Source organism: Leuciscus leuciscus, assembly GCF_965113295.1.
Source record: "Leuciscus leuciscus genome assembly, chromosome: 25".
Classification (NCBI taxonomy): Eukaryota; Metazoa; Chordata; class Actinopteri; order Cypriniformes; family Leuciscidae; genus Leuciscus; species Leuciscus leuciscus.
The window spans coordinates 31436716-31448844 of NC_138724.1; the positions used below are offsets into that span (position 1 = coordinate 31436716).

The following is a 12129-nucleotide window of genomic DNA, read 5'->3' on the forward strand; positions in this document are numbered from 1 at the left end:
TTTTTATTGGCCGAAAGAAAAGCTTGTAAGCATATGGGCTAATGCAAAGTTCAAAATTAAATTTTTAACAAATTTGATTGGGCGAAAGAAAAACTTAAGTGAGCAATCAGGCTAATGTAAAGTTCAAATTCGAAATAAAATAAACATTTGGGGTGCGAAAGCAAAACTTTAGTGAGTTAACGGGTGAATGCAAAGCTAAAGTTCAAAAAAAATTAAAATTTTATTGGACGAAAGCAAAACTTTGTTAAGCAAATGGGCAAACGCAAAAAAGTTCAAATTCAAACTTTTGAAAAAATGTATTGGACGAAAGCAAAACTTTAGTGAGCAAATTGACTAATTCAAAGTTCAAATTCAAAATAAAATAAAAAAACATTTGGGGGACGAAAGCAAAACTTTAGTGAGCAAATCGACTAATTCAAAATGGAAACATTTTATTGAATAAAAGCAAAAAAAAACAAAAAAAAATGGGTGAATGCAAAGTTCAAATAAAAATTTTTTTAAAACTTTATTGGGCGAAATAAAAACTTAAGTGAGCAAACAGGCTAATGTAAAGTTAAAATAAAAAAAATAAAAAAATAAAAACATTTGGGGGGCGAAAGCAAAACTTTAGTGAGTTAACGGGTGAATGCAAAGTTCAAATTCAAAATTTTGTAAAATTTTGTTGGACGAAAGCAAAACTTTAGTCAGCAAATGGGCGATTGCAAAGTTCAAATACAAAATTTTATGAAATTTTATTTGAAAATGTTTTTGGAACGAAAGCAAAACTTTAGTCAGCAAACGGGCAAATGCAAAGTTCAAATTCAAAATTTAGAAAAAAAAAATTTGACTAAAGCAAAACTTTTGTGAGCAAATGGATGAATGCAATGCTCAACATTTTGACAATTGGACAATTGGATGAAAGCAAAACTTAAGTAAGTTAATGGGTTGAATATTTTCATATTTTTAACATTTTCATATTCAAAATGTTAAAAAAAGCGCAAAACTTTGGTGAGCAGGCTAATGCAAAGTTCAAATTAAACAAATTGAAAAAAAATTATTGGGCAAAAGCAAAAATGTATTAAGCAAATGAATAAATGTGAATAACATTTTTTGAAAAGTTTCTCAAACTATTGTGAGCAGATAAAAAAAAAACTGAAATAGTTTTTCCTCCAATATCATGTTTTTTTCCCCCATCATATCCAACTAGAGGCTTAGAAAGGCAAACAGGTTTGTGTTGAACATGTGACTTATGACAGCAATCTTTGAGTGAAATATTCCTTTTGGTTCCTTCCTTGAAATGTTACAGTAACAAAAACTGTAAAAAAAAAATGCAAATGTAACTTGTTTAATTGCTTAGAAAACATTAACAAAGTGTGAAAAATATTCATCTGGTCTCTTCTCATAAAAATTGCCACATTGAACGAGGCAAATGTAGATCGTACCACATGGGTAAAGTTTGAGAACTTGCATGTGAATCTATACAGTTGTAACCGACAGGAAGGCGTTGTGCACTTTGGATCCCTCTGGTGCTTTCTCCCCGTGCGTCATCAACTCCTGAATCGTCATCCAGTTGTCCAGAATCTTCTTGTTCCGCTTCTTCATCATCTTGCGCTGGCTGAGCTGGATGATGCTCACCTCTCCGCTGCTGAGCGGAGTCTCCCGCAGACTCTCCAGCCGGCTCCGCTGCATGTACTCCCTCCGCCGCCGCTGCTCTTTAGCCCGTAGCAGATGCTGTTTACGCTCCTCTTTGCTCCAGTAGCGGCCCATCTTCATCTCGCTCATGGCGTCGTCATCGGTCGTCATCCCGCCGCTGCGCTCCTCCTTGATTTTAAGGGCTCGCTCCCGGAGTAGGCGATCTCGGACTGGACGTTTGGTGATGTATCTGGTTCCGTCGCTCCTGACTTTCACTTTCCACTCCATTTTAGGTTCGGACGGCTGGACGACCTGCGGATCGCTCATGCCTAGCAGACCGTGGGCTAACTCCATGTAGCTCTGGTAGTGTCGCGTATCTGATGCTCTTGATAAAGCAGCAATTCGAGTCCTCAAAGATCGCTCGTCTTCCGCGGGAGACTCTGACGGGTTGCTGTGATCGGGACTCCCGCTCCTGACGGACGATCCACGAAGGTTCCTATGATTAGTGAGGCTGACTATCCTGTGGTCGGGCGATTGGTCCATCGCTAGCGGCGTGCTACGCGAACTCTCCGCCGTGTTGTACGCACTCGAACTGTCCTTATCCGACTTCTCCGGATGCTCGCTGATGTCCGCGAGCTTCTTCCCCGGCTCTTTCCGGTGATGCGCCCGCATGATGTTCTGGCACTCGATCTCTATGCTACGCAGCTCCTCGTTGAGCATGCGGAGCTCGTGCTGGACGCCGCTACACTCGATGGTGCTGCTGCGCGTGTAGAAGAGGTCGAACTCGCCACTGTTGCGGATCTGACACTTGAGCTCCAGCAGCTGCTGATATCGGTCTCCTTCGGGAACCTCCTTCTCCGGGCCGTCTCTTTGACCGGAAGCCTCCCGCAGACACTGCGACAGTCTCTTCTGGATCTGAGCGAGCATGTTCTTCTCCGAACCGTCTGGAGGACTGATCTTCTGCTGGTTGTAGGAGCAGGACGCTGTGATGTTTTCTTCAGCGGCTCCTCTGGCCTGCAGGAAAAAAAAAACTTTATTATGAATATTTAAGGCCAGACAAGTAATTTGGTGAGGTCAATTTGTAAAGAAAGATTACACACCCGCATGTAGATATGGATGTGCACGCCGTCAGCGTTTTCACAGATTCACATTTTTTAAGCTTACGTGGAGAAGATCACGTTTTTCAAAATTTTTCAACACTTGCACCTTGGAATCTATTTCATGGTTTGCGTTCTTGAGCCCCAAACACTGTTGTTTAGTCGTAATATCTTCAGTCACTGTTCCTCTCCGGTAAATGTATCTTGATTTAAGAACGTTTAGATATTTGTGCTGGAAAAGCCATGAGGTGCGAGATGTTTTGTGGTTTCTCTCACCTTCTCCTCCTCCTCTTCTCTCCTCTGTTCCTCCAGCATCTCCATCTTCAGCTCCTCTAAGAACTCGCTGTGTTCATCATCCAGCCACGGCTCCTCCTGAAACCCACAGGAGATCGGGGTGAATCTCGACAAACACCTGCAGATCACGGATATCACTCCAACAAAGTCTGGCTTAATTCAGCAACAAACTTGGACTCATGTTTAGTATTTTCTTGTCTTTTTTATTTGTTTGCTGTTTTATAAACTGTAAGTTCTTCTAGGGACAAGTGTTGCAGATTAGCTTTAGCTATGAAAATATGATACGCGCATTGGAAGGCTGTTGTCACAGTTTTATCTATGTTTTATTGTAACTGTCCCTACACAAATTAAACATTAAATAAATCAATAAAAAACATTCTTAAATCAAGATACATTTACTGGAGACGCAAAATAACCTGAAACGTGACGCTTAGATCAAGAGCAAATATCTGTCAGTGGGGTCAGGAAAATAACTTTACTTCACAGGAAAACAAGTGTATTTTTTGGACTCCATTGGTGGATATTTGTTCTTGTTTTAAGCAAAAACTTAATTTTGATATCTTAATATCTTCAGTCTCCAGTAAAAATATCTTGATGTAATAATGTTGAGATATTTGTGCTGGAAAACGAGACAGAAACACTGAGGAAGAACATCATATTCCAGTGTAGACATAATGATTTTTGGTCCTGTTTAACAAAAAATGTCATTAAAATTAAGCACATTTCACACAAAATTCTCATAGCACTGCATTGAAAATGTATATATTTTTTTGCTTTAAAAATTCCTCAGAAAAATGGCAATAGTCTTAAAAACAGGCTACATTTCTGTCTTGTCAAATGAAATATGAGCTGGCCATTTCTTCATTAAATTCACTCAGCTGTTCATTGTGCTTTTATGGCCCTGATGTGAGAAACGCATTACGTCTGTGTCACATTTTATGACGTCTGCATCACACACATTATTGGAGGTAATGTTCTCTGCAGATCTGCTGGTGTAATGAACTGGAGCGGTCAGCGGCTTCACAACACACACACACACACACACACACACACACACACACACACACAGCCTCAAACATCATCCATTCATCATGTGTTTAATTACAAGCCGTTAATGTTCACACGAGCCGTCTGGACACACACACACACACACACACACACACACACACACACTCTCTCGTGTTATCAACATGCTGTTAGTTTTTATAGGCTACTGTTGGAAGTCGATTACACATGTGAAAATCAAACATGTTGATGTGAACGTGCTGGACATCTGACCATCTGAATCACAATCAGAGTAAATGTGAAGACAAATATGAGTGTATGAATTACAGGAGTGTGTTATTCATGTTAATATAGTGCAAATTGTGTTTTCACTAAGTGTTTTTGCAAAGTGTGTGTGTGTACCTGCATTTCCGGCCTGGCGACCAGCAGAACGATGTTCCTGCTTTCTTCATTAGTGAGAACGGCCACAGCTTCCTCTCGGTCCTGAATGTCCCGCCCATTGATCTGTCAATCACACACACCAGCCAATGAGAAGCAGCGTACACACACATCAGCCAATGAGAAGCAGCGTACGCACACATCAGCCAATGAGAAGCAGCGTACGCACACATCAGCCAATGAGAAGCAGCGTACGCACACACCAGCCAATGAGAAGCAGCGTATAGTTCATTAGAAAAAATGCACTGCAAAAAATTATTTTCCAGCACAAATATCTACGTTCTTAAATCAAGACATATTTACTGGAGAAGAACCACGACTGAAGATATTAAGACTTGTTTTCCTGAAAATGTACAAGAATTACATTAACTTAATAAATTAAATAATTCAAATAAGAGCAAATACAGTGGTGGCCAAAAGTGATGAAGCAAACATTGACTACAACAATATATTCAGTTATTAATGTTTTGTTGGTTCTCTCTTGTTTGCATGTGTTCATCATTTCTGTGAAGGACAGCCTTGACCAAAATTACGTCACACAATTTGGCATTTGACTCCAAGCGCAACTACGCAATAAGATTACAAAATTTAACACACTTCTAATAATATGTGAATACAGGGTCCTAGGTGGGATGATAGTTTTGGACACTATTGTATCTGACTACAAATAATCTTATTTTCCCTTTGAATTCAGTTTATTTTTCTGACTCCTTCGGCAGATATTTGTTCTTGTTTTAAGCACAAACTCACTTCATTATTTAGTAAACCAGATATAATATCTTCAGTCATTGTTCTTCTCCAGTAAATGTATCGTGATGTAAGAATGTTGAGATATTAGAGCTGGAGAACGATACAGAAACACTGAGGAGGAACATCATTATTTGCAGTGTAACACATGACCATCTCAGCGTCTCTCACTAGACTCTCTTTAGTTCAGCGGTTTCTTCTGTTAGCGACGCAGAAACACCATCGCTTCTTCCTGAAGCCTGTGAGTTTGTGGATGATTGCATTAGGAAACACCTCCAGCATGTTCTCCTGAGCGACAGACTACAGCTAAAAATACATCCCATCAGAGTAACGACCCAGACGGGCCCCTGTTCTCCTCCAGGTCCTGTAGCCGAGGCTCGGGTCATCAGCGGCTCGTTCCGAGGGCTAATGTGCCGCTGGTAAAGAGTAATGAGCCGGTCGCTGCCAGAATAGAGATGGCCATTTCACAACACTGCTTCATGAAGCTTCCAAACCTTTACCAATCGCTTGTTCTGAATCAGTGGTTCTGAGAGTGTGTATCACACTGACAGAGTCACGAGATCTCAGCAAACGAGGCTTCATTACGGCATAACCGTTTCGAAATGTCAATATGTCAACACATGATCATGAGGAGTCACTGAGAACCAGTGAACAAGTGTCTGTGGGTTTACCTGATCTCTGTTTTAATTAGACATTAGTATAATTAAGATGAATAATGGTAGTTAATAGTCTCTTATTGGCCTGTTTAGCTGAGCCATTCATAGCACAAACCCTGACAATTGATAAAGGAACATATGTGACCCTGGACCAATAGGACAATATTTGGCTGAGATACAACTATTGAACATCTGGAATCTGAGGGGGCAAAAAATTGAAACATTGAGAAAATCTCCTTTAAAGTTGTTCATTTATGTTGGCGATTGTGCAGCATTCACTCACACAAATACATGTTTTATATATTTACGGTAGGAAATTTAATAAATATCTTCATGGAACATGATCTTTACAGAATATCCTAATGATTTTTGGCAAAAAAGAAAAATCGATCATTTTGACCCATACTATGTATTGTTGGATATTGCCACAGATATACCCGTGCGACTCGAGACTGGTGACGTGATCCAGGGTCACATATAGACACTTGATAATCTTATTAGATGATTAGATAATTGCATTTAAAAGATTTTGCTTTCAATAAAAAAATTTGCAGTAGATTTGTAAAAGGTGTTTGTATGCATGTTTGTGTGGGTTTAGTTGCAGTTACACAGTTCTGAGCACTAGGGGGCAGCGTGGAGACGGTGTTTCGACACAATACGGCACATTCGCTTCAGCTGGTAGGGTACGTTTACACGACAACGATATGCTTCAAATGGAGAAGGTTTTCCTTTGAGTTTTCCGCGCACACACGACACCACTGTCAAAATGACTGAAAGCGCTGTATTCTGCTAACAGGCCAGTAGATGGCGATGAAACACCATAGACTGAACACGTAAGGCGCATGTGTGTGACGTAATCGTCTGCAGAAATTCGCGTTTTTGCTGTTTACATGAAGACCGTTTTCAAAAACTTCCCCTTTGAAACCCGTTTTGGAAAAACGCCGCTGTCGTGTGAAGGAACGGCCAAATCGCATAAAATATTTTACGTTTTTAGTTGAAGCGGTATCGTGTAAACGGCCACTAAGTGTTTCACGAAGCCTAGATCTGCCCGAAACTATACGAGACATCAGCCCATGTACAGAGACACAGGCGTTTAAGAGGTCAAAGGTCAAGTTACCTGTAAGATACGGTCTCCTTCTCGAATCCGACCGTCTCGGGCCGCGATGCTGTTCGGCTCGATCTGAGAATGAATGCAACAGTTTTCAGATTAGTGTCATTCAGAGTTCTGCCCTGAGACTCAAGTCGAGGCTCCTTTACTTATACAGCACCTGTTTCAGAGCAGCTTTACTGAGATAACAGGACAATAATGCAACAAAGTTTGTTTCCAGAAGAAAATAGCGTCACAGTCCAGCTTAAGTAAGTTCAGTGATGCTTCATTCCTGTTGTAAAAAAGTTATTAATTTAGTACATTTATATATATAGCCTCTCTGTAGAAAACCGTGATGTCATCGTCCAGCTCAGTTCAGTTCTCATATAATGGTGTCAGTGCAGAAGATCAGTAATATTGTTGAATATTAAATGTCCTCAACTAAGCAAGACAGAAGCCGAAGGCGACAGTGAAGGAACCAGAACTCCATCAGTGAGTAAAGAACCCAGACTCAGTCTCAGTTCTCCTCTGGCCGACGTCGAACAGCGTATGATTATGATTCAGGCTTCACAGGTCAGAGGTCAGATTGGAATAGAAAATTCAGAATATTATTCAGAGAACTCGAGGTCTGATTGGCCGATGCTTCAAGATTCCAGCCAATCCCGTGCTCCCTGTGACTGAGTGAGTGCATTAGTTCCCGCCCACTTTACAGTTCACAAAGACGACTGTGAACTTAACGAAATAACAATCTCATTAAGCACTGTGAACGACATGATCGGATTAAAAAGTAGGGATGCACCGATATTAACATTTTGGTCGATACCGATAACCGATAATTCTTTATATTTGAAAGACGATAAGCAATATATTGGCCAAAATCCAAATTTTTCTATACATTTCTGAGAGCCTGATTACAAAAATAAAAGTCTCACCATTGAAAGCCACGTCTCAAGCACACGATTCATAATTAACCGATAATGATAACATTAAAAATGAACATATATTGGTCGATACGGATATGGTGGCCGATATATCATGCATCCCTATTAAAAATGATGATTTTTGAAAGATGAAAGATGTATATTATATGATGGATAATATAAATATATATACATTGCAAAATATTTACATATATATGGAAATATTTAGCCAAATTTTCTTCCACAGTATTTCTGTCTGGTTTTTCAGCACAAACATCTGAATGTTCTTAAATCAAGAAACATTTACTGGAGAAGCAGCGAAATATCCTGTTTTCTGAAATACTGAAATATTAAGTCTTAATATCTTCAGTCATTGCTCTTCTCTAGTAAATGTGTCTTGATGTAATAATGTTGAGATGTTTGTGCTGGAGAACGAGACTGAAACACTGAGGAAGAACATCATGTTTTGCTCTTCATGACGCTCTGATTGGCTGAACAGCATCATGGGTAATGTAGTTTTTCACTAGGAATTCTTTGGTTTAAATAATGTGAACTGATGTGTTGAACAGAAGCATATCACATCATATCTAGTATATCACAGTAGGGCTGTGTTTAATGGTTTATCAGTTCTATATCAGTTCCTCTATGGAAGAAATGAATGGGAGTTTGACTTCATTAACATCAGTGGCTGTCAGACTCCGTCCAATCACAGCGTAGAGTTTATCTGTGTTCATTACATCACACAATCCCTGGGGTCGAACACGAGTTTCCCAAGATCACAGTGTTCTGAGACACACACACACGACGCTGAGTCTAACTGATAAACTAAAGCCCATGACTGAGTGTGTGTTTCCTCAGATCTCATCACTACAGTTACAGCGTCTCTTTCTTCCCGCGTGTAATATTAATATCACTGACGCCACGGCTCTCTGCTCTTCAATTTTATGGAGTGCAGATTTTAATAAGCCTGTAGGCACTGGCGGATCTGTATTCACACACACACACACACACACCGCTGAGACGACTTCTAATGAAGCCCAGAGCTGAACACACACCAGCTCCAGTCACACACTAATGGACAGGAAACACTAAGTAAAGTACCATATGTGTGTGTGTGTGTGTGTGTGTGTGAGTGAGAGAGAGAGAGAGAGAGCGTGTGTGTGAGAGAGAGATTATGTGGGTGTGTGCATGTGTGTGTGAGTCCGTGTGTGTGTGTGTGTGAGTCTGTGTGTGTGTGTGTGTGTGTGTGTGTGTGTGTGTGTGTGTGTGTGTGTGTGTGTGACATTTACATTTAGTCATTTAGCAGACGCCCTTATCCAAAGCGACTTACAAATTAGGACTAAGTTCAGCGAGTCATCATAAAGAGGCAAAAGCAACAACAACGCAGGAAGTGCTCAAAATACGAAGTTCTGGTATTATTCAGAGTAGCATAAGCCTGATAAGTGATGTTTCAAAGGGAAAGGATTTTTTTTTTTTTTTTTTTTTTTTTTTTTTTTATAAGGTTAAGTGCTCACGGAAGAGATTGGTTTTCAGCTGTTTTTTGAATGTTGTCAGGGATTCTGCATTCCGGATGAGGGTGGGGAGAGCGTTCCACCAGCATGGAACTGTAAATGAGAATGTTCTGGAAAGTGATTTTGTGGCTTTCTGTGATGGAACCACGAGACGTCGCTCGTTGACCGATCGTAGGTGTCTGGTAGGGATGTAGACTCGTAGGAGTGAGTGAAAGTAGGAGGGAGCTGAGCCTGTGATAGTTCTGTAAGCAAGCGTCAGAGCCTTGAACTTGATGCGAGCAGCTAGAGGTAGCCAGTGCAGAGAGATGAACAGAGGAGTGACGTGGGCCCTCTTGGGCTCGTTGAAGACAAGACGAGCTGCAGCATTCTGGATCATCTGTAGGGGTTTGGTCGCACATGCTGGGAGTCCAGCCAGAAGGGCATTGCAGTAGTCAAGCCTAGAGATGACCAGGGCCTGGACGATAAGTTGTGTTGCATGCTCAGTTAGGAAAGGCCTGATCTTCCTGATGTTGTGCAGTGCAAACCTGCATGATCGAGCTGTCTTTGAAATGTGATCTGTGAAGGTCAGCTGGTCATCAAACGTTACTCCAAGATTTCTGACCGATCTTGATGGGGTGATTAATGATGACTCTAGCTGGATGGTGAAGTCGTGCTGTAGAGACGGATTGGCAGGGAGGACGAGAAGCTCAGTCTTTGCCAGGTTGAGCTGCAGGTGGTGTTCCTTCATCCATGTGGAGATGTCCGCCAGACAGCTTGAGACCCGTGCAGCTACTGTGGGATCATCTGGTTGAAAGGAGAGGAAGAGCTGTGTGTCATCAGCATAGCAGTGGTAGGAAAAACCGTGTGCCTGTATGATGTGTCCCAGTGATGTGGTGTAGATGGAGAAGAGGAGGGGACCAAGAACTGAACCCTGGGGAACCCCTGTGGTCAGCTGATGTGCTCTGGATACCTCGCCTCTCCATGCGACCTTGAAGGACCTACCTGTGAGATAGGACTCAAACCAGTGGAGTGAAGTTCCTGTGATGCCCAGTGATGAGAGGGTGGACAGAAGGATCTGATGATTCACCGTGTCGAAGGCAGCAGACAGATCCAGGAGAATGAGGACTGAAGATTTGGAAGCAGCTTTTGCGATCCGTAGGGCTTCTGTGACTGACAGTAATGCAGTCTCAGTTGAATGTCCTTTCTTGAAGCCAGATTGGTTGACATCCAGCTGGTTGTTTAGAGACAAGAAGGATGTTAGTTGGTTGAAGACAGCTCTTTCAAGTGTCTTCGCAATGAATGGTAGGAGAGAGATAGGTCTGTAATTCTCTACCAATGATGTGTTTAGCGTTGGTTTTTTGAGCAGTGGAGTAACCCGAGCCTGCTTGAATGCTGTAGGGAAGGTGCCAGTGTGGAGGGATGAGTTGATGATGTGTGTGAGTGATGGTAGAAGTGTGGGAGAGATGGCTTGTAGAAGGTGTGAGGGGATGGGGTCAAGCGTGCAGGTGGTAGGGTGACTGGAGAGGAGAAGTGTAGATACTTCTTCCTCGGTTAGCGAAGAAAAGGAGGACAGAGGGGTATTGGCTGTGGAAGGGGTCGGTCTGGGTTCCTGTGTGTGTGGAGCTGAGAACTGACTGCTGATAGCTGTTGTTTTGTTGGTGAAGAAGGTCGCAAAATCGTCAGCAGTTAAGGAGGAGGCGGGAGGTGGTGGAGGTGGACAGAGGAGAGAGTTGAATGTCTTGAAGAGTAATCGTGTGTTGGAGGAGCTGTTGATCTTGTTGTGGAAGTATGAAGATTTTGCAGCATGAACATCAACAGAAAAGGAGGAGAGGAGAGATTGATACATACTCAGGTCAGATGCGTCTTTTGATTTGTGCCATTTCCTCTCCGCTGCCCTGAGTTTGGTCCGGTGTTCCCGAAGAACCTCAGATAACCAGGGGTTAGAGGGAGTAGTGCGTGCTGGCCTGGAGGAGAGAGGGCAGATAATGTCTAGAGAAGAGATTAGAGTGGAGCATAAGGTGTCCGTTGTGGTATTCACATCCAGAGATGAGAATTGTGAGGGTGGGGGAAGAGAGGATGACACGGCAGAGGAGAGATGGGAGGGGGAAAGTGAGCGCAGGTTTCGTCTGAAAGTGACTGGTGGTGGGGGTGGGGGTGCAGGGGTAGAGAGTTGTAGACTGAAAGTAATGAGGAAATGATCTGAAACGTGGAGAGGTGTCACCAGGATGTTTTCTGTGGTGCAGTTGCGTGTGTAAACCAGGTCCAGTTGGTTGCCTGATTTGTGAGTAGCTGTGGTGATGAGTCGTTTGAGATCGAAAGAGGCTAGGAGAGAGGTGAAGTCTGTTGCATGTGGCTTTTCGAGATGAATGTTGAAGTCACCGAAGACTAGAAGTGGGGTGCCGTCCTCAGGGAAAGTGGACAGCAGCACATCCAGCTCATCTACAAAGTTACCCAGCTGACCTGGGGGGCGATAAATGACTACAATATGGATTTTAATGGGGGTTGTAAGTGTAATAGCATGATATTCAAATGAGTTGTTGTTGCATAGAGAAGAGAGCGTGGAGTATTTGCAATTGTTAGAAACGAGAAGCCCTGTACCCCCACCTCTCCCAGACTGGCGAGGGGAGTGGGAGAAGGAGAAATTGCTAGAGAGAGCAGCAGGGGTTGATGAGTCTTCTGGACGAATCCAGGTCTCAGTCAGCCCCAAGATACTAAGAGTAGAATGAGATGCAAAGGCTGGAATGAAGTCAGCTTTATTGACTGCTGACTGACAATTCCATAGAC

At 42.3% G+C, this 12129-nt stretch overlaps 1 protein-coding gene across 1 annotated transcript in view; it reads right to left on the reverse strand.

The window, feature by feature from the left end:
• Nucleotides 1-407: 407 nt before the first annotated feature.
• Nucleotides 408-12129, reverse strand: part of LOC309491211 (PDZ domain-containing RING finger protein 4) — a 49364-nt gene continuing 37642 nt past the window's right edge. Inside the window, exons 5-8 of the mRNA XM_082160668.1 lie at nucleotides 6966-7028; nucleotides 4410-4511; nucleotides 2985-3080; nucleotides 408-2625 (exon numbers count right to left, since the gene is read on the reverse strand). Of these exons, the coding sequence (XP_082016794.1) occupies nucleotides 1456-2625; nucleotides 2985-3080; nucleotides 4410-4511; nucleotides 6966-7028 (1431 nt within the window). The 3' untranslated portion in view covers nucleotides 408-1455. The remainder of the gene's footprint in view (nucleotides 2626-2984; nucleotides 3081-4409; nucleotides 4512-6965; nucleotides 7029-12129) is intronic.